Source organism: Haliotis asinina, chromosome 14, assembly GCF_037392515.1.
Source record: "Haliotis asinina isolate JCU_RB_2024 chromosome 14, JCU_Hal_asi_v2, whole genome shotgun sequence".
NCBI classification, from domain to species: Eukaryota; Metazoa; Mollusca; class Gastropoda; order Lepetellida; family Haliotidae; genus Haliotis; species Haliotis asinina.
In genome coordinates, this window is record NC_090293.1 from 2,501,171 (window position 1) to 2,525,025 (window position 23,855).

A 23,855-nucleotide genomic window follows, 5' to 3' on the forward strand; every position below is an offset into this window, starting at 1 on the left:
ATAAAAGGTGACTATGCTTGTCTTAAGAGGCGACTAACAGGATCGAGTGGTCAGGCTCGCTGACTTGGTTGACCCCACATGTCATCGGTTCCCATTTGCACAGATCGATGCTCATGTTGTTGATCACTGGATTGTCTGGTCCAGACTCGAATATTTACAGACCGCCGCCATATAGCTGGAATATTGCTGAGTGCGGCGTAAAACTAAACTCACTCCTTTCTGGAACTGTAATGCCCCACTTAAACTGAGACAATAGGTAGTGCATGTCGAGTTTGGTCTTTCAGTGTGATACTCCGTAGCCAATACTTCCATTTCAGCTTCACGGATTTGTATGTCACTTTGATGCTTACAGACATGCTGCCTGAGTGCATGTTTGGTTTACACAGAGGTTGAAGCATGGGCATTATAGTACTTGATACCTACACACTTTAAGAGAATACTGTTAGTCTTTGGTACTTCGGCTCCAACATTTCATCCAGCCTTTGGCCATTGCCATAAATAGGAATAACTCGTTATGCAAACTTTTACCTGACTGGATATATTTATGAGTGGATATACGAGTATTTGGTCGCTCTTACCTATGGTATGAAGCAGCTATGGTATAAAAAATTGTATGTTGTGTGTAAATCACAGTTAATCCTACTAGTAGTACTGAGAACTTTGATTATTAGCGGGCATGTCATATGTGGAAGAAAATCATACGTGGTTGTGTATATTTTTTTATTCATATTGACACACACACACACACACACACACACACACACACACACACACACACACACACCACACAAACATACACCCCACCACACACACACACACACACTCACCCTCCACCCCACCCCACCCCACCCTCACCCCACTCTCACATGTAAGCAGTTAATCAATAGGCAGAAATACATCCTTCGATAGGTACATTCCAGGAAAACAGCCTCAGAAAATACCAAGAAAACGTCGCATGTCGTCTGTTGTGTGGGGTTATCAAATCGATCAGTCAGTTAGCGTTGTCTAACAAAGGTAGGCAAAGAAATCTGCCTGTCAGGGAATGTAATGTCATATGTGCACCGCTGAAAAATGTTTACTTCAGTAAACGTGTGGGGAGCCAGTTCACCTGGATTGAATTTCCTTGTCTACAAACTGACATTAATGTACCCGTGAGTGATTGGTTTATGGTAAAATAAACATTGCACCAAATCACTCCGAGGGGATTCAGGAATGTCAGTTCCCAGACCCCCACAATTGAGGGCTTCGCCAGGCGATGCATGGTTCATCCCAGGAGCCTGATTTAGGTATATTGTAATTTTGGAGGACCAAAGGGGACTGGTATTCTTTGTGTGTTTCTGCTGTATTAGTTGGTGCAGGTCATGTGTGGGACACGTATGCATCGTCTGTGTAGGACATGCAGGCTGTGTCTGCTTAGGTCAAGGAGCCCGTTTCAGTGCATGTCGTGTAGACCTTTTCGGTGGATGCCAAGCAGGCGTCATACATAAGGTCACGATTCCCTCGTCTAGTGGGACACGCTGGCCTCTTCTAGTAGGACATTCAAAGTAAACCGGAACATAATATCTGACCTCGTTATGAAGGCTATTGTGGGTCAAACCATGTTCAACTTTATTAATATGTTCCCTGTGTTTTTCGACACAATGGATGAAGGGAATTGTAGTTGTGCTTTTGTTCAAGGGCGTTGGCAATGTTCACCCTGGATGCACATTTCACGAAGTATTTGCAGCTTTTCTACCATTCTCTCTCGTCTACTGGCATAGACTCGTGACAGTCAGCTATGCCATACCCTGTTTTACAAAACATCTTTATTTTTTTATATATGGGTACATGACATGGCCTCTGATAACAACTGAAAAGTAAACAAAATAGCACTAAGGGTTCAGAAAACCATTAGTCATATTAAATACAAATTCTAACTATTTTTTACCAGTATTCAACTCTTTGTATGTTACACCAAACGTAGTACCTTTTGTACCTGTAGCCACGTGATCTGGATACTGTCTTATAATTTCCGTATTATTGTCTCTCCTCGCTATTCATCGCTAAAGACCATGAGATTAGAGCTAGCCCAGCCTTCCTTGGCGAACAACTGAGGTTCATTTGCACGTACCCATGTAATCTGTTGTCAGTGTTAATGCCCCTGTTAATGTGTCCTGGTAAAACTAACTCCGTCAGCGATTCATATCCCTCTTTTCACAGTAGAAAATTGATATTTCTGGGACAGTCGATTGCGCCTGATAGTCGGGTGTGTAGTGGAATTCCTAGAAATTAAGTAATCAAGTCTGGACTTGCGCATAGCTCGGCGGAGAGGCAGTCCATGCACTGGGTCCTGTAATATGACAGCGCAGTCAGCAAGGCAACAACTTTGAAACATGTCGTCGGATGTATCGTCGTCTACCTCGGACGAGTCGGATGCGGAGCCCGAGGATAAAATTAGTAAACCAACCCAGTCCAAAGGACCAGACATACACAAGGTAATAGTGTGTTTGTTGACAATTTACTTCATGGTAACACCAAGCCCTGCAATATTCGGTCGGTAAATAATCGACTCAGAATGAAGGAAAGAATAAATGTTGCTTTACGCCGATTCAGGGAAGTTCCAGTTCTCTGATTCCAGGTTACCAAGGACATATTTTTTAGTATGTGTCATGGTCACGATATCCTGCCGAGTGTCATGGTTACGTTATACTTCCGAGTGTCATGGTAACGATATCCCCATGGGTGTCATGATCACGATATCCTTACCGATGTCATGGTCACCATATCCTCACGGGTGTCACCATATGTTTATTTTTGATTCACAACAAAGTCTTAGCTCATGGCGTTTTAGGTTTTAAAGAAGTAAACTACGCATCATGTCGGAAAGTGCATGTGCAATCTCCAAAATCAACGTCATCCGTAGCATGACGACGTTAGTGAAAGACCCGGATGTCACCTGTTCCCATTCTATGACAATTTGGGGTGGATTTGTGTATGTTGAAATGACGCCCAGCTGAAGCCTAGGACTAATCAGCCTCAACACCCTCACGTTATATTGCCAGCATGAAGTCAACACTTTTTGTCGCTTCCGATAAGCGCTTGACAAACATTGTAGGGTGTTCAGGACTACCAGAGCTGAAACTTGAAACTTTTCTTCCAAATGGACTGACAACCTAATCCAAAAATTAAACAAACATAGATTGAACATCAGAATACGTTTTACGTAACTGCTTACCTATTGTTTTCCATAAGTGCACCTGTTTGCAGGAAAAACAACAGCAAATATATATGGACATAAATGTAGTAATGAGAACACAAACAAAACAAGACTAGTGTAAAAGAGGGCGTGCAGCGGTTATTTCTGTTTGCACACCTTTGAAGGGCGTCTTATTGTTTGCAGAACGTGGTTTAATGTCACGCACAGATCGCGTAAACTGCCATTAATGGCCTAAAAATATTTGTGAATTGAGGCTTGTATTAGGTCCCAGTAACCTATGCTTGACGTACAGCTATTTTGACAGATAGTAGATTATGAAATACATTGCTGTCGCGATGAAAAACATGGGCCTCACTTTAATGTCAATCAATGTGGACTGACTAAATTATTTATTAAAATATACTTGTTAGTTGCCTTCTACAGATGACCAAGAAGATAACTTTTGCATAGTTATCTCCCTTAGACCTGCCAGGATCTTTTGGTTCTATGGTCTAAACCTAGGGTTTTCGTTTCATGTTAGGAAGCACCATAAATGCCAAGGATGTTTTATCCAGAATGATAAACGACCTGCAATGCGACTCAACACATCAGCAATGCTGTTAAAGGAGACGACAATTAAACTTGCTAATAATATACTATTTCAGTATTTCACAAACCAGGTGAAAGATGCTCTCTGTTGTGTGTCGTCCGTATATTCGAATCCAGGAAAACACGAACACAGAATTGTAACGCGTTTTATGAAATGGGAAACGATACTATGAAAGTCGCGTTCTACTCGACTGGAAGTTTGCTTCAGGAAAGGTCTTCAGTTCTGACTGTCCTCTTTCGGAGTATCGGGTAATAATGATACTATGTAAACCTCTGTTGAACTTACACTTGGTGCATGATTACAACGGTGATGTCATTACTCCAGTCAGTGTTTGGTTTATTGGTTTTGTAACATCTGTCTCTATATCATCGGGGCCAGATAATCAAGTGACTGATATCGTGAACATTGATATCCAAGTCAGTGGATCGGTGTGCACTCAATTTCTGTCTGAGCTCCCTTGGATTTATACAAGCCAAGCTGTCGAATGAAAGCGCTGTGTGGTGAATAATCGCAATACCTCTTCACCCTACCGGGTACCCATTTTACTACTGGTCAGCCAAAGACACATCCGATGGAGAGACATTTCTCTGTGAATTACCACAGTGTGTCACAACGTATGTCGGTAAAGATCAATTCAGTAACGATACTTCCAGTCACAAATGCTGTTTGTCGATAATAATCGTATTTGTTGACACAGTGGGGTGGGGTAGCCGGGTGGTCTAAGGGTTTGTCGGTCACCCACGAAGGTCCGACTTCGAGCCGCTACTGAGTAACACATGTGCACAGAGTATGATCTCATGCAGTGCAAGTCGAGATACAGTGCGCTGCAACGTTCGTGCTTTGGTTGATAGATATGCTGTCACGGGTTCATTTCTTCTTGTTTTCGATTACTGTGAGAATAGTTTAAGTACCAAAATGTGCGGAACACTTCTTCCTATAAACTATCATTAGTGCCAATTTGAATATTGACCCTCTAAATTCTTTCAAATATCAAAAGTGTAACGCTGATTTTGCTCCGCGAAAAAAAACACATCGGAAATAAAGCTATAATATTCCTTAATTTCTCAGTTTCTTGGTATAATACGGCAAAATGTGTATAATATTTCTAATACAGAGTAACGTCCTCCCCACATGCATCACTGTACAATTTGATAGCCGACTTCTCTCAGCATTATCAGTGTAAACGATATTGGCAATCGACCATCCAGTGAATTAAGATACAAATTCTAATATCATGACGATACAACCCAAATACCTCATCCCCAAAATTTCAAGATAAAGTTAGAAAAGTATAAATAAATGTGATATGAAGGAGAGTGTGTTTGGCCAGATGTAAACCTGGTTAATGAGAGATTTAACAGAGCAACTGGATAGAACAGTTTCCTCGCATGAAGTCGAACCGATATACTTGCATGATTCTTCTAGTCTTAAATACCTTAAAGGACGACGGGCATAATGACATGTTTCCTAACTGTATATGACTGGTTGCTTCAAATTCATTTCCCTTAGGCAATATTGCGTATCGTGGTATTCACTCCACAACACCGTGCTCATCAGATACAAAGAGGTTACAAAATGGTTTTTTGGAGAATTGGTCTAAAATTGTTCAAAGAGGATTTTTTAAAATATGTGTCAGACATGGAAAACACTGGCACAGACACAGAGGGAAAAGGCCTTATCGGCGTGTATGTTCCAAGTGATTCCAAAATGAATTTCGCACGTCCTTATAGGACTGTTCTGGGCAGAATGAATGGTCCTCTTGAGTGAGTGATTCTAGTTTTGCCCCGCCTTTCGCAATTTTCCAGCGGGGGACACCAGAAATGGGCTTCACACATAGTTCCCGTGTGGCGAATCGAACTCGAGTCTTTGGCGTGAAGCGAACGCTTTAAACAATAGGCTACCCCACCGCCCCAGGTCCTCCAACTCTCATTTGAAAAAATGTTAATTATCACGCGAAACTCGTATTTTGGAAAGTTGTAAAGAATGTGTTGACATTTTGGAAAGTCGTGAATAAGTTCTCTCAAAACCAGCATGTACCAGATAAGTTGTGCTATTGAAGACCTCCAACAATACATCATTTTTATATTGTAATGGCCGGTCTGTTATGAATGGTAATGAAAACTAACACGTCTACAGCTCATGATAATCACCACAAACAATAGTCGATGAGTTTAGCAACAACACACATGACCGCATGAGTCAATGTATTGAGTACACGCATATAGATGTTTCACTGACAGTGATTCTGACATTGTCTCAATGAATAAGAGGCATAGTGGTTTTTATGCCCTGAACTTATTGTCTGTCGGTTTCTCTTCAGCTGGCCAGACAAGGCGACGTGAGCAGTCTGAAGGTTGCCTTAGACGACAGAAGGGAAGGAAGGCAGCGGCATGTTGACGAGAGAGATGAACACGGCTTCACTCCTCTGCAGTATGCAGTCATGTACAACCAGGCCGAGGTCGTCAAGTACCTGATACACACTCGCTCAGGCGAGGACGCTGCAGGTAACGTCTGTTTCATTCACCATTGTCTCTGCTTTATTCAACATTGTCTCTTTCTCATTCACTCTTGTTTGTTTCATTCTTGTCTGTGTTTCATTCACCCTTGCCTCTCTTTCATTCACACATGTCTCTGTTTTATTCACCATTGTCCCTGTTTCGTCCACCCTTATCTGTTTTTCATTCACCATTGTCTTTGTTCCATTCACCATTGTCTCTGTTTCACTCAGTCTTGTCTCTGTTGCACTCACTCTTGTCTCTGTTTCCCAACGACAGACCTGAGTCATGAAAGCAACATGAAGTTAGAAACGGATTCTGGATTCTGGATTCGAATCCCGAATCTGAATATTTTTTTTCAGATTCGGGATTCGGGATTCGATTCGACGCCTCGTCTGTCCGTCCGTCCGTCCTCCCGTCCGTCCGTAATCATTTTGTTTCCGGAGCATAACTCAGTAACCGTTCAATATTTTTAGACCAAACTTGATAGATATAGTAATCTCAGCCGATGGTTGTGCCTCTTGCTATTTTCGGAATTTTGGCATTTATATTTTTTTTTTGTTTTTCCATGGAACACTTTGGTGTTAGTCTTATGGTGGGGTGGGCTTCGTTTCCGGAGCACAACTCAAGAAACGTTCAATATGTTTTTGCAAAACATGATCCTAAAGCCTAAAGTGGTGCCATTTGCTATGTACAGGATCTTGTGATTTATTATTTTCTCTGTTTCCACGGAAACGTTTCGGACCCAGTCTGAAAAGTGAGAGGTGTGTTTCGTTTCCAGAGGAGAACTCAAAAAGTTCTTAATATCTGTCCGTAAAACTGGCAGATATGTGTTGCAGACCCCAAAGTGTTTTGCTCTCAACAGATTTTTGTGATTTATTATTTTCTCGGTTTCCATTGAAACGTTTCGGACTTAGTCTCAAAATGGAGGGGTGTGCTTCGTTCCCAGAGCACAACTCGAAAACCATTTCATATCTTTCAACACATCTTGGCAGATATATGAGACAGATCGTGAAATTGTGACTTTGCTGGTTACAGATATATGGCATTTATAATTTTCATGAATTCCGTGGAAACAATTCAAACTTAGTCTAAAAAAACAATGAGTAACTCTCAGATTATTTGTCCTTTCAAACATATGGGGGCCGGGGGGATATGTCATCTTCTGATGACTCTTGTTTACGTACTAATACATGCATACATGCATACATACACACACACACACACACACACACACACACACACACACACACACACACACACACACACACACACACACACACACACACACACACACACACACACACACACACACACACACACACACACACACACACACACACACACACACACACACACACACACACATGGAGAATGTAGAATCTAGAATAGAAACATCTGGAATGTGAACAGATATTCAAATTCAGGATTTGAGTCTAGAATGTGAAGAGAAAATTCAGATTCGGGATTCGAATCCCGAATATGAAAAACAAATATTTAGATTTGGTATTCGAATCCCGATTCCGTTTCTAACCTCAGGTCCGCAGTCATGAACACTTGCATGGGCTTGTCAGCTCTTTACCTGAAAATCGGGAACGATGTAAGTCGTGACATCGAATTGCAAATATAATTTTGTCACTGTTGTCCCATATTTTGAAATACCTTCTACTTTTACTACAATGCTTTGAAAGCTTAACTGACACTTCAGGGCCTAGATTTTCAAAGCTGTCTTAGCGCTAAGACAGTCGTAAGTGACATACGTTAACATTACCAAACGACTGCTTTAGCGCTAAAAGAACTTCGAAAATATAAGCCCAGGTGGGTTTTACTCATCTTTATTTCCCCACTATGTAATACATACAGTTTATATTCACATCAATACATTTTTTCACAAAACACCATTCCTACAGTGGATACATCTTTGGCTCCAGTGTTAATACTAGTATCGTATTTATACGCATCCAGCTGTGATAGCAGATCACATGTTTCAAAACAAGACATGTTGCATTACAAGACTGATTATTTTCCACTTTTAAATCCAAATAAGATGCTCTGCGATGTCGCTTTCACTTACAGTCATTAAGCATCTGGTCAAACTCTGCCTAATCTTTTTAATCTCTCTCCTTACATGTTACTTTTATCGAACAACTTCTGAGCAAGAGTCGCGTGTAACTCTTTGACATTGTGGTAAAAGAACAATGGCACACAATGGATACTATGCTCACAGTGAAAGCTCAAACGCAGCAAATATCGTATCCAATCCATGTCACCAATGCCATTCTCATGCTTTTTAAATTTGCTGTGCTGAATTATCTTAGAATCATGACACGTGCTGATCCACTTGTTGAAGAACTCCAGGGTTTCATTCCAAACGAGAACATTTTTGTTCCCTAGGTTTTGTGACTAAACAAATCCAAACAAACAATACGTTTATTTAATGGAACGTAATGTTGGAATGACACCATGTTTCTTGTGGTTATTGATATGGGTTTTGTCACTATTTTTACATATTTATGATTTTACGCAAGATTTTTACGTTTTCCAACCCTTCACAGACCATCTAATACGGGACCATTACGGCCTCTCTCTCGCTCACTATGCTGCAAAGAGTGCCAGAGGAACCACAAGAAATGCCCCCGGCGTTCGGACAAACGACAGTGACCACAGCTCAGTAAGTATACGAACAGAACATGCTGACAATATCACCATGTGGCATACTCCCTTTCAATGGTCAGAAATTGATACAAATCAGTTATTTCATTATCATTTGTAACATTCTTGATATTTAAACCATAATTGGGGAACCATCTTTATCATTTATTGTTGAAGCAGTCTGTTTCCAGCGACGGCAGGCGAGAACAGACGTGTCTGGAGCTTCTCATAGAAAGGGATATCGGGCTTATCTACATGACGGAACAAGAGCACGGACAGACGCCTCTGCATTTTGCTGTGATGGCAGGAAGCATCGATAGCGTCCATACTCTGTACAATATGGACAAACGGAAAGACAAAGAACAACTCATACATGTGAGCAGTAGCTTTTAGATGTTTGAAACCGTAGTACAGATCATATGAGTGATAACTAAAATATTTAATGTTGGGATTGTCTGTAAGAGCAAAGTTACTGTAGATATTGGAGATGCAGATGTTTGTGATGATGCAGATTCGAGTGGATATGATCACAGTGTTAAATGCCGAGGAACTGCATCACTGTCAGTCTTCTTCCATGGGATATGATGTAACTGAAACAACAATGGAAGCTGTCTCTTCAACACGGCAGGTTGTCTCAACACCCGCATAAATCTCCGTTCCATCCGTGGCATTTATCACCAGCAAATTGTCTAAGCAGCATTATGTCTTCAGTCCCTTATGAAGGCCGGTTTAGACAGCTTCCACAGATATACACATCCTTCTTTACACTGCTCCAGACGAAAGACAAGCACGGCATGGCCCCGATACACGTTGCTGCCACCTACCGCCAGGTGGACATGATGGAATGTCTGATTGGTTGGGGAGTGGAGGTTTGTGAACAGGACACGGACAAGTCCACACCACTGCACTATGCATGCTCAACTGGGACAGGAGCTGGAGTTTTAATGGTTGATCTGCTTCTTCAAAGCAAAGACAGCAAGGAGGTATGTAGCGAATGAACACGAGTTAAAACATTTTACTGCCAAACGCGTATTCCTATTGAGATACAGCGATTTATATCGTTAACATTCGCCGTTACTCTTTGGGTGAGACCACCTTAATACCTTTGTGATACAAACTGATGTCGACTGCAACAGCTGGACGTGAATGTTTGTTACAGAGATTATACATTTAACCTGTAGTGTGGTATTGACGAATGCTAGTAAATGACGTCATACAAACTGATGCTTTGATACAGATGATGGAAAAGACTGACAGGGGCGGCAATACGTGTCTTCACATCGCTACTGAAAACGGACATGAGGAAATAGTCCAAAAGCTTCTTGATAATGGTACGTAAACGTGCGACATTCAACCCTCATTTGCTCCGACATGCATTACCATAGCTACCTTCCACTTCATGCACACGAATTGTACATCATGCACACCTCTTGTATATGGAAAATGCTCTTGAAATTGTGGCAAATCCTTGAAATGTACAGAACATGATTGATTTTGAGAAGAGAGAAGAGAGTTTTTTGCGAGAAAACTTGTGCTCCAGAGAATGTCATGGTCATGCCATATTTAGGAATACCCCTACAATATCACCTGTAGGAACACTAGGCATGGACGCCACTTTATCATAGGAAACCTATATTCAGTTGAACTGGGCTTTTATGGACCCGGTGACCTGACCTGTGAAGCGGGAGTGTGTAGGATTGTGAAGGTAAGGAAGTACATTTTGTCAACATAGATGCCAAGGCAAATGTGAGGGACGTGCTTCGTCCCAGCAGCCACTGGTTTTCCAACCACACGTTTCTGTTACTCGGTTTACGCTGGTATACTTCTTATATATCTAGGGGGTAGGGGGTAGGGGGCGTTTAGGGTGTTATTCTGCTGTGGGGCCTCACCCACTGATAATGCCGGAATATACGTCTTCGCTGTGACATGTCCTGATGTTGAAGATCTGAGTCAGTCAGAATGAAACACATGTGTGTATAAGGTAGGTCACACCCAAACCCGAATTACAAAACTTGATATCTTGATCGGAGTGTTGATTGCATAAACGTTAAACTTAACTTCAAAGTCACCGTGGCCACAAGAACATTTTAGAGCAATATAGTTTAGATTAAGGAGGTAGCTGTCAAATGTGATATTGACAGCCGATGTTTGTAACACAACACTCTCGATGTGAAGTTTAAAACCACTTTCCACTTGTGGACACGCTATCTAGATGCTTGTGTATTTTAGAACCGGAAGTGATGCTATGTAACCGGTATATCTTATGACTTTGTTCATAAGGTAACTAGGGGACAGGACATGTGTTTCCAGATGGTACCGGCTTATTGTGCACAGCATCACCGTTTGCTACCAAGAAATTAGTCGTGTCATATCTAACATCATTAAGGCCCAAAGATTAATACGGGTATGAATTCGTCAGATTAGCTTTCACCTGACTAAGTGAAGTTTGATTGCTTCACGGTCTGTGATTGTGGAGGAAAATATTTAGACATTTCGGAAACGGTCTTTCAGGGAAAAGACAGAGCAAATGCATGATTCCATTTTTCACATTACCAAGTTGACGTGAGGTTGTGAATCTTTCAGGGGCTAATGTTTCCGTAGCCCGGAAAGACGGCATGTATCCGTTACATCTGGCCGTCATATCAGGAAACCTGAAGATTGTTAAAGCTTTCGTTGCAAAGACTTCAAACTTTGAGAACAAAGCCGAATCAACGCCTCTTCACCTAGCTGCTCAGTACAATCACCTGGATGTCGCAGAATACCTGCTGAAAGAAGTGTATGTATATAGCTTCGTTTTGGATTCCGTCACTGTCTGCTGCTCGCTGAGTCAATAATCTTGATAGAGTTATTGTCTGAACATAACAGATTTCTGTCTCATGGAAGGGTAACCGGAATCTTCAAGCGTTGGGATTGATTTTACAGATGCCCTTGTTTGTCGGGGATATGTCAAACAGTGTTAGTTTCGGGGCACCGGCACTGTGAGCTGGGTATCTATTTAACAGCCAAATACGCTTAAGCTAATATAGCTTATAGCACATCGGTGTTTAAGAACTACGTTAGTAGGTCCAGGGTAATTATCATATTACTAATAGTAAGCATGCAAAGTGATCAGTAATTCGTGCATGCATGATGTATACACATCAGTATGCATGAAGTAAATGTACAAAGAATCCCAATGAACCATGATGTGTATGCGTGAAGTTAAGATAACGGATGATCCTAATCATTGCATGTATACATGAAGTTAAGGGTACAAAACATCATAAACAGCTGTAATGTGTGCTTGTATGCAGACCAGACCTCGTGACTCAGCAGGACGACGACAACAACACACCACTGCACGTAGCCGCCTCACATAACCACCCCGCCATTGTGAAGCTACTGATGGAGAACGGGGGCAACATAGATGCAAAGAACCTCAAGGGAAGGATACCGCTACACGGCGCCGCCGAGATGGGACACACTGAATCACTGGATGTGAGTTGACAATGATGGTGTTGGTGAAGATGTCCTTGTACAAAGTATTGGGAAAGGGACACATTGAAACTTGTATATGAGTTGACAATGACGTTGTTTGTGAAGATGCCCTTGTACCAAATATTGGCAAAGGGGACAGACTGAATCATTGCATGTGAGTTGACAATGATGGTGTTCGTGAAGATGCCCTTGTACCAAGTATTGGGAAGGGGACACATTGAAACTTGTATATGAGTTGACAATGACGTTGTTTGTGAAGATGCCCTTGTACCAAATATTGGCAAAGGGGACAGACTGAATCATTGCATGTGAGTTGACAATGATAGTGTTCGTGAATAGGGGTTTTGGCTCACTTTCAAGAAATGTCTCTACAAAGCCTTATTTAATAAATAAGGCTTTGGTTGGGACCTTAGATCTTGCTACTATTACCCCTACTACAAAAAGGTTGGGTGTCTATGAAACAGTTTACCGTGTATTGGTTGGAGGTAACACTGTGCCGTACGGTACGATCAATAATTCTTCTCTTACAAAACCCCTACCCGGCCCATCCCTCAAGTAGTACAAGTTAGGTTCGTCGGCTTTCATATCCACTTTATCTATGTTGTAAGTTTTGACTGACCATATAGGATCGGTGGCTCGCTTACGGCTATCACCCTCGTGTTCCCCTGGCTGGTATAGATACCTCACTAGGGCCCTATCTGGTATCTGTTTCTCCTTCCCACGCAATGGAGCGGCCGACTCTGCAACTATTGATTTTAGTTTGATAGCGTCTGCCGGTTTCTTACCGGTGAGACGGGTGACTTCATGGTTGATTGCCGACACCACCTTGGGTAACCTTGTGACCCATTCAGTCGATCGTTTTCCAGGGGTGGCCATCTCCCTAGCATACTGATAGCCGAACAAGCGCTCAGCCAAAGTCCTATTAAATCTCTCAACTATGGCTTGGCTGCGATGGGCTCCGGCCGTGCCACGCCTGACCTTTGTATCGTGTTTGGCTAGCAGTTGTGACACGGCACCCATGAACTCCCGTCCGGGGTCAACTTGCAGCTCTGTTGGCCACGTCAGCGGACTGCGTTTGTATATGCGTTCGAATCCTCTGGCTACCTGGGCCGAATCTTTCGTGGTCAAGGGTTCGGCTTCCTTGTAACGACTGGCTACGTCCACTACGGTTAAGGCATACTTGTACCTCTTGTCGTGGGGTAGGAACAGTAGGTCTGCCTGGTGAACGCTATTAGGTATGTTAATACCGAACCTCCTTCTAGGCACGTAGCGTGGTGCCGGCAAATAGATCTGCCACAGGGCTTGTTTTTCAAGCCACGCTTTTGCTTCCTCCGGGGGTACTCGCGCTATTTTAGCTAGCTTATCTACTGCGCTAGCTCCTTTCCAGTACCCACGCGGGCTGTAGTAAATAGCCTCAAATTTTTTCATGTCCATACGCGTATGTGTTTATCCCATCAATAGCTATCCAACGTTTCGTGTCCATAGGCGACAGGGACGTCTTGTTTATAGTCAGTCCGTATATCTTATGTCCATCACTTCTAAGTGTGTTCATTTTATGTCTAAAGGTACGGGTCTTGAACAGGGCTTCCTTGAATCTGGCGTGTTTGATGTGTTGTTTCACCACATACTTCTTAACCCCCTTAGCCTTCCGGATCTCACTATTGTCGGTTTTCAGTATGGAGTACATCTTAGGTCTCAAACCTATGTACTCGGCTATGGGCGTGCCAGCACACTCGTCCTTCATCTTACCTAGGACCTTTTTATTTACCGTACTGTGTATGGTATGGGTCTTAGGGTAGTCGCTGGTGTCGTATAAATCGAGGTGTTTTTTCATGTCCTCGTACACGTCCTCGGTTCGAATTTCCATCAGCAGGGAATCCGTGTCAGTGTACAGCACTTCACACCTGTCGCCGTACTGTTTCTTGAGCTCGTTGTAGTAAAAGTCGTACATCAGGTGTTTGGATAAATCGAGGATGCTCATCCCCACGTAAACAGGCCGGTTGAATTTTATGTGGCTTTTCTTCATGTGTAGGGCAACCAGGTTGTCTGTGAATATCTTACTACGGTTGAATGCCGGACTGGCTATCAATCTCCTGAGCTTGTCTTCCTCACTCGACCGAACCAGCTTCACGGTCACGCGTTTCCTCAGGTTCTCCATAGTCTTACCAAACACCGAGTTGTTCATGAGCTTGTAGAGATTTTTCTCAAAATCACTGGTGGCTTTTTTTCGTAGGTCTGTGTTCATTCTGATGTAGGGCTCCATCCATGGGCTCTGGTCGAACATGAGCACCCTGTGTATTTTGGTCAGCCTCATACCCAACGACAGGTACAGCTGTAGGTTGCGATAGTGAACGATGTACTTGGTCTTATTCATTAAGTTAGGCACGAGTTTTTCAACGTCTGTCACACGACCACCTGACAAGTTATGTTGGTACTCAGACATCCAGTCTGGGTTAACCCTCATACGTTCGGGGGCCAGGGGGTAGCTGTTGTGCGATGTGTGTAATTCCTTGGGATACTCTAAGTCAACCTCGAGGATATAACCTTTGTTCGAATCTGGTGCAACCCCCATAACATCAACGTGGGGTACCCATTCGAATCCCCCTGTAGGTAGATACTGACTCATGGCCCAGCCGTACAGGTTGTTTGCGTCGAGGTAGAGAATGTGATTGGTTGGTTTGTTAGGATCGTAACCTTTCACGTATTGATTATTTGCTTTCGCGTATCGTTTGGATGCCATGGAAATCCCACCTCGCAAACCTTTCTCAATGAATAGGTGCATGTCGTAATCTGTGAGCAATTCCAAATTAACTCCGGTCTTTTTAAGCAAGGCGTCCCACGACAGACCTGGGCTGGTGTAATACCATGCGGGGTCGAGTTTATACTGCTTTAAACACGTCCGCCTAAACGTCTCAAACACGTCGGCTAACAGCAGTACATCTGTTCTCAAGTACAGGTCGTGATAATCACCCAGGTTCTTACAACCCAGTTTATTCCATACGTTAGTCGCGTGCGAGTAATCATCTCGTGAGACGGACGCCTCATTCAGCTTGCTATAAAAGCAGTCAATAGGGGGTAGTCTGGTCTCGGTGAACTTGACCCAACTATCCATGTACTCATAGGGGTACACACCCTTCCTCATAAGCAGGGGTCTAGTCTCGGCGTCTGTGTATCGATCGGTGATAGGGAAGGTATTGTTGGCCTTGACCAGACTGTCGAGTGACGACAGGAGGAACTGAAACGAGTCAATGAACCTAAGTCCGTTTAAGCTGAAGGAGATGTATCTCTCCATGTTGTTGGGGATACACGTTATATTACCATCGATTTTCGCGATGGCCTGCATGATCAAGTGTGAGTCGTACCCTCTCAAGTTGTGAAAGACAACGGGGATATTGTCTTAGGTTTGATTTTAAGCTTGAGGTTGCACGCGTTGTGAGCGGCGCCTCTATACTTACCAGTTATGTGACAGTGATCTCTCACCGAATCACCGTTAAGTGGTGATTCACACACGTGACAGTTTGTGCTACTAGCGTGGGCTAGCCTGTCGACTCGGGTCAGACGCATGGGAGCGATTTTATACAATGCATTCCTAATAATTTTTTCTTCCTCCTGCAAACACTTTAGAAACCTTTCAGCCGCGTCAGGCCCCCTATATACTACCGGAGCTTTCGTTTCCCCGTCACAACGGACGACAATGTATCCAAACGAACAGGCTTTATGCTCTTGTGTCTTGTGGGTGAAGCTACCACTGGGGGAATCCCCACCCACAATCAAGGCTTCGAAGTCGGCGTATATGATATAAGGCACAGACATTTGGTTCTTGTGGTTACAGAATTTTAGGATATTATCACCTTCCTTAGGCATGTCGACTCGTATGGCCGTCTGCCCCATACCTTGACAATCATCCCGGTGGGATTCTAATAAATCAGCTCGGGTGAAGCCATGTAGACATCGTTCACAGAAGTGGGTCTTTCCTTTGTATGCTGATTGGTCATACAACAGCCTGCTAAAGTGTTTTATCCATGTGTAGTGATACTTGTCACCTCGCTGGATCATGAATATATTGATAACTTGGTGATCCTTCACCGGGCTGACCCTGTGTACTATTGTTGTGTTACCTTCGTGCCCAAAGACATTTATAGCCAGATTATTCTGTTTTTCTACTTTAGTGATCTGGGATATGGGGGTGGGTTCATCTATACCATCCCAATTGAGCCCATCATCTTGGGGATAGCTAGAAAGCCTATCTGAATTAGCGCCAGCTGGAAATAAGGCTGACCTGATAGCTAACCTCAGGCAATCGTTTCCTCTATTCTTAACGTTTACTATGGCATGTTTGTTCCTATAGTAGGGAGGCAAGGCTAGGTATGACCCGCCTCTGAACGGCACGTAGTTAGCTATGTCTAGATAGACATTATCGATTTTATCTACAGCCCACCCGGACCCCAAGTGTGTGTAGCGTTCTAGGTATTCTCGTATCTGCTGAAAACTGGTATCGATTGATGCGTCAATGGTCTCTGTATGTGTGGCGACCTCTTGTTGACCTCGGAAGTAAGGCTGAACATACTCAGTGGTACTCCCAACCTGCTTATCGAGCGACATTTTCACTGTGATCTGAAACTTGATACTTCCTAGGTTATTTAGTTCCTGGTTGACCTTATCAGCTATCAGAGGCTTGATATCTATAATGTCTATGTTTCTATCAACGTGCATGCGCCAACCTCTCAAATAGTTGCCTACAGCGCGCTCAGTGCGCACGAACTGTAGGTCAATAGCTCTATTCTGTCGTAATAATTCTACAAGCTGTGGTTTTCTCATACGGGAATACCCGCCTAAACCCAAATCGTGTGCCTCGGCTTTCAGTTGTTTTACAGTGGGAGGTTTTGCTACGGGGGCATGTGATAACAATGCGGTTAACCCGGCTCTCCCCAGGTTTGAATAACCCGTGTATCCAAGCTGTTTTGCTTGAGCTTTTAATTGTGTTACCGTAGGAGGGACTTCTAAACCTAGTAATCTCAACAATGCTGACTTCCGCATTCGAGAATACCCGATCACACCTCTCTGTTTTGCGACCCTCTTCAGCTCGCGTACAGTAGACATAGTGTTTACACCTAAGAGAACCAATGTCTAATTGCTTCACAGTAAAGGGAGGTAACCCTTTCACGCACTGGAGTCTATCTTGAGCAGTCGCCTACGTTCTTTTATATAGCCTTTTTTATTCTCGTAGATGAGTTGATGTCTGACTACGTTCGCTCCGTGAGCTTTACATAGACAGTAGTGTCCTTTAACCCCGATACCACACACAGAACACGTGTAGTTAGGACTTCCCATATGGAAACAACAGAACCCCTGATTCCTGCATTTCCTACCACAGGCCTCGGTCTTCCCCATAAGTATGTATTCGCATCGGTATGGAGCGGGTCTCATGTTTACTTATATAGGTATTTTAATTTAATTGCTTCGCAACCAACGCAGTAGCTGCTATACCCAACACTATGAAGCCCAGTTCACGATTCATTTGTCCCTTGGATGGCGTGTAGTACTGAGCGAGTGTGGGTTTATTGAGCGGTTCCAATTGTTTACCAGTTAGTAGGTAGTATTCTTTCATTGCTTCATCAACATCGTTGAATGTTTGAACGGCATGGTTTTCACGCTGGAGTTGTTCGTTAATAAAATCGATCCTCTGGAGACGTTTTTTAGCGTACTCGGCCTGTGCTCTTTGTAATTTCTCAGTAGCGAGATCGTGCCGTTTCCTTTCTTCCTGTATTTCAGCCGCGTGATCATCTCGTAGTTTTGAGAAGAGGAAATTACTCCCGGAAAATGCCAGGGCATTCACTAACGCCCCACCGACCATCATAGCTATCGTGGCCATCCCTATATTTATTTCATTATATTATCAGGTATTATTCCTTGTTTTACTAGGATGTCTTTTGTGGCCATCGCCATACCAAGGTTCATTATGAGCATACCCATATCCTGCAGGTTGAAATCTAGCTTGATAGTTGGTTGTTTAAGCACCATTTTAGTCAACCGAGCGTACCCTACTGCTAGACTGGCGACCACTGTGGCGTGGTATGCGTCGTTGACGAACGTTTTCCCCTCAGACATTATGTATATGATATAAAATATTAAAATTATAACATGATATGCGGGTCTACCGTGGGGGTGGGGGGCTCACTGTTGGGTGGGGGCTCACTGTGGGAGGGTACCCCCACGTTTAACCACGAGATAGCCATGGCAGCAGTTACACCTACAGCCAACAACAGTCGGGGGTTGGTCACTTTATGTTGGTTACACCACCGTTTTTTACCGGCAGCTACTCTCTTAGGATTCTTCTGTCTGGTTACTGTTGGGGGTACCTCCACTGAATGGGTCACTTCCCTCACTGTTGGGGGTGTGGGGGGTATCACCTCGGGAGGGGTTTCCTTCACTGGTTCCTGTGTCACTTCCGTCACCTCGGGAGCAGCATCCATCTATACTATTATTATTATTTTTTCTCTCAAATTGACAATGTTTTGCCGTGATAATCGCCGCCGTCACTGGAGCCAACAACATAGCATATTTGTGGTACAGCCCGCAGCTGATAGAGCTCACGGCGTGTTCGATAAAAGGGTCTTTCTCGAGGTCCTCCCACAGGTAAAGTCGGCGCTCTGGTGGAATGGGAAGGAAGTGTGATACAATACCGGTGTATATCTGGGTCATAGCCGATCCTATTGTCTTTGTCATTTCTGCTCCGAGCCGGGACTCGTATCTAGCGTACAGCTTATCGATTTCTTCGGCTGACATTTTGTGAATTTTATCCGGGGTGTAGTCTCCAAAGTAATGTTTGGCTTTGCCGCCAACAGCCAACGCCACCAGTTTCTCTCGCTTGGGGGTACCCCCCAACTGTTCGAGCAATTCCTCACACTCCATCTTATAATATAACAAGTAAGATTTAGTTTTAACTATATAATACCCGATGCAGACAAAACACAGAGAAATGAAGGTTAAGTTGCACACGACAAATACTTCAAATATCATAGCTATGCTTAGCATTTGCTTAGCTTTAGCTTAGCTTTGCTTAGCTTTGCTAAGCTTTGCTTAGCTTTGCTTAGCACACCCTATATGCTACTGGTTGGTCGGTCTTTAGCACGAGCTTAGCGTGTTTAGTTTCAGCGAGCTGTTTCTTCACACGTTCCCGTTCTAATTTGCTCATCACATCGTTCTCTCTCAAACACTCCTCAAACGAATCCCTGTCCTTGCAGTGAAATAAGGCCACCCATCGCGTCTGCTCCCTGAGGTCTTTCAACACCGAGTTGAACTTCTGCGTTAGCACCCAGACGCTGTGATTTGCATGCCGGCCGGAGAAGGCCAGGTACGATAGCATGTCTCTCTTTTTTGTTATCTCGCGATTAGCGCTGCAGTCGTCCAGTATGAACAGCGTCGGTTCCCCTTTAAATTTCTCGTGAAGAGCTTTCAACCAGTCCTGCAGGCGTGTTCCAGGGTCGATTTTGTGTACGTCCGGGTCCGTCATCACCCAAGGTCGCGCGTACGTTTTATTCATGCTCAGAGTAGGGCGCATGATAACGATGTTATCGAACACATCCTTGTAGTAACCCTCCAACATATCCAACACGAAAACGGTCTTCCCACAGCCAGTCTGCCCGCACACTATGGCGCAGTGTGGGTCAGTGGGTAGTTGTGGGTACCCCTGGGGGTCTCCCCCACTAGTAGATGGCTTGCACGAATCTCCCATTGTCTATATTAAGTTGCGCGTCCATAATAACGTACAGATATAATTTCAACTTACCAGCGGGTTGAGCCTTCTTAGTAATCTGGATGGTTATCCCTTCGCTGCCGTTATCTATACGGCGCGCGCTACCGTGCAGTTTATCATCATCCGTGGATCGCATGTCCAACCATAAGGCGTACTTGGTGGTCAGGTATTCACCGATCTGCACGGAGCCTAGGTCCAGGTCCTTTGTTATGTAGTCCCCCACTGGTAGCTTTTTTATCTCATCCCACTGCTGGTGGGGTCTCATACCATGACTGAACAGCTGGTTGGGTACACCCTCGATGGTCACTTCCACCTTTTCAATCTCGGGGTTGAAAAACTTCTCGCTGTTCCTCTGGAATGGCTCGTAATCCTCCACGGGGATGACCAGGATACCTTTCATCGATCGCGCCGGCACGTTCAGGTTGATATTCCACACAGTGTCGCTCTTATCTCGCACGACTGATCTATGCCTCAGTACACGATCGTACAGGATAGCCATCTTCCCAGAGTACTGGCTTCGAACCTGCCTGGCGAGCTCCGGGCTAGTGACCATGTCGAACTCCAGAGAGATGTTGTCTATGGCATAACTGGCCTCATCACCGTTCGGCGTACGCACTACTTTGCTATAGTCGTTAAACGTGAGCTCGTATTCGAGCCTATCACCCAGTGCGGCCTGGTAAAACGGCGCGTGTCCCGTGAGCAACTCGAAGTCGAGCGGCACGCAGAATCGATTCCCGTATGCTCGAGCGATGGCCTTTTCACCGTCCGATAGCTTGTCTTGCTGGTCTTGCGTGAAGACATACCCTATGCGCGCCCGGGTTGATTTGCTGATGCCCTGGTACACATCATTGACTCGTTCTCCCTCGCTTTTCCAGAGATCCCTGTAGCAGTGAAACACGTCGCTGTCGTCGATGCTCAGCACCTCGTTACCGCTGATCTTGACGGTCGTTTTCTTGATGATAGCTCGACCCACGTTCCGCACTAGCTCGCGTTTGTCGTTGTCGGAGGTCAACGTGATATTGAACGCCAGTCGAACAGTGCCTGGTACAATGAGGTCATTCTCACCAAGGTTTGGAAATCTAACCAGCAGAGTTTGATTCTGGTCTATCTTGCTGGGGTTGTTGGTGATGGTCACCGACTGGCGCACGGCTCTGGCTCCTAATGGCTCTCTCAATCTTCTGAAAGGATCTAATTTTCTGCCGTACATTGTTATATATAAATAAAATATATTTAAATACTAATGGATGAAGACATAGATATGACGGAGATGCCGGGCGCTAGTGCCCAGGCATCTGATGAGCAGGAGACCTCATTTACTAGTTCACCATTGAACCAAGAACTTTTAGCAACAACGGTAGATGATTATTACGAAAGTTTAAGAAGTGATAAATACTACGTTGATCCACAGGGCCGATACCTTGATAATTTTTTTATTGATACAAAGGGTGTTCTACGCCTTAAATCTAAACCAGAGGTTGACCTCTTTAACAAGCGCACTAAAAAACCACTGGCCTTGTCAACTCTAGCCAGCCGCCATGGTGTCGAATTTATCCGTGAACATCTAAACATGAATGATTACGTTGGTGCAATACCTAAGGCCGTTGTTGAAGATCTGCAAGCTACCAGATCCCACCTCACCACTAGAGATGAAATGACACCACAGCGTGCTACAGAAGCCTCGGACAGCATAGAAAAACTGTTGAGCACCTACTGGGACAAACCGTTACCGGGGTTTGACTTTCCGGTAAGGGAACTGCACGGCTTAGACGAAGCCGTGAAACGCGTGCGTGGAGAACTCGTGAACAACATGGGGAAACTGAACGAAATCGACGAGCACATCGCTAAGGAAAAAACCAAACTCAACGAAACTGAAAACGATGATATGAAGCGTCGTATCAATGAACGAATACGTGATTTAGAAGACGAGAGACGTACACGATTGGAAGCCGCTTCCTCGAATCGTGAACAGCTTCGATCCCAGATCAGTCGCATTCGGGAAACAATTGATAGAATACTGAATGAGGATACAACTTTAGCCAACAGGATTCGGATATTGTTCCGGGAGCAAGGGATCACCATCGTCAGCATTCTAACTGCATTGGGTTTCATCATATCAACCCTGGTGGTGTCACTGGTGGGAGGAACCCCTGTGGGGCCTGCCGGCGGCGGGGGAACTCCAAGTGGCGGTGGTGTTAAAGACTGGATAAAAAAACTCGGGGAAGGCCTAGCTAAACTGGCTGGTAAAGCCGCCGAAGCCCTTCCCGGCATCCTGGGTAGCATCGTCTCGTGGTTGTTGAGCGCTCTGTCTAAAACTGCCATGTGGCTCAGTCAAAACCTGTGGGCAGCCATCGTCGCCGTGGCGGGTCTGGTGTACGTAGCGGCTAAGAAATCTTTAACCAAATAAGTCCCAAAGTTACCCCACCAACCACCAGGGCCGTTTTATTATCAATATGCTGCTGATAGGGGGGTACCCCCACATGCATATGGGGGTGTGTGGGGGGCACATGAACTTTAGACTCCGGGGGTGGCGCCACTATACCCTTTTCACGTGGTGGGATGTGTGGGATATAGGGGGTGTTAATATCGGGGTTGATACCCAACTTTTGGTCCGCTGTGGCTATGACTATTTTGTTGTTATAACCCACCACTTTTTTTATTCTCAGTTGCATATCACTCGGAGCCATGTACAACCCCACGCCGAACACGTAATTGACTTTCGATCTGGCGTATTCTAACACGTTTTGGTAACGGTCGATGGCCCTCGGGAGATCAACTGGAGAATTGATAGCATCCTCAACGTTGGAAACGAATTGTGTCTGAGCGTCGTAAGCAGTTCCCTTACCGAGGATGTTGGAACGCGTCATCGACTGCGCACCCAACAGCGCCCACACGTACGTTCGAATCGAGTCGTTCAACCTGACTACCCCGGCACGAGTGAATCCTTTCGACGTGTCCAGCATGAACATTTTCCACCCGTCTGCGGTTGACTGCTCCACTTTCTGGACTGTGAAAGCAACACCACCTTTAAAGTTCATACGATCATCCCTCCATTCATTACTCGACAAAGCAAAGTCCTGGCGTAGTATATCTCGTTTCAGTAAATCATCACTGACTTCTTTCACTGATCGCGCGCCATCATAAGGAATACCCAACCCATGGTTCGGCCCCGGCAAACGCCAATCCGTCTTCGGGTTTATTTCGAATTCATTGCAAATACGTTCGTAGGCCCGTCTATCGTACGGGTTGTTTGTTGCGTCCCACGCTTTGTCCTGTGGGAGGGGGGCGCTGATCTCTTTAAGGATACGTCTGACCTGGTAGTACACGTGGAACTTGAACACAGACTGACTCAGCGGTCCACGCCGAGTGTCGGCCAATGTCACACCACACCCCGTTGTAGCGCACCACACGGCAAAGTTGAATTGATTCTGCCAGAACTGCATAGGGTTGTTGAACCAAGCGTGGACTGCCTTGATGTTAGTCACCGAAAGCTTATACTTATCGAACACATCTAAAAGCTGGGCATTGAAATACAACTCAGGAGCAACCACGATCTTCATGGGGGAGAAATCTACGTCCAGTTTAGGGTAAAACACACCAGGGGAATACATTTTAAAACTATTATATAATGAGCATATATACTCTAACATGTACATAACACTTCCAGGAATAACGAGCGGTGAGGCCGTTCAG

At 44.5% G+C, this 23,855-nt stretch overlaps 1 protein-coding gene across 1 annotated transcript in view; it reads left to right on the forward strand.

Annotated features, from left to right (window-relative positions):
- The first annotated feature begins 2,286 nt into the window (after window positions 1-2,286).
- Window positions 2,287-23,855, forward strand: part of LOC137261263 (transient receptor potential cation channel subfamily A member 1 homolog) — a 51,426-nt gene continuing 29,857 nt past the window's right edge. The window contains exons 1-8 of the mRNA XM_067798985.1: window positions 2,287-2,474; window positions 6,106-6,289; window positions 8,836-8,951; window positions 9,113-9,307; window positions 9,709-9,915; window positions 10,170-10,263; window positions 11,516-11,708; window positions 12,226-12,409. Of these exons, the coding sequence (XP_067655086.1) occupies window positions 2,373-2,474; window positions 6,106-6,289; window positions 8,836-8,951; window positions 9,113-9,307; window positions 9,709-9,915; window positions 10,170-10,263; window positions 11,516-11,708; window positions 12,226-12,409 (1,275 nt within the window). The 5' untranslated portion in view covers window positions 2,287-2,372. The remainder of the gene's footprint in view (window positions 2,475-6,105; window positions 6,290-8,835; window positions 8,952-9,112; window positions 9,308-9,708; window positions 9,916-10,169; window positions 10,264-11,515; window positions 11,709-12,225; window positions 12,410-23,855) is intronic.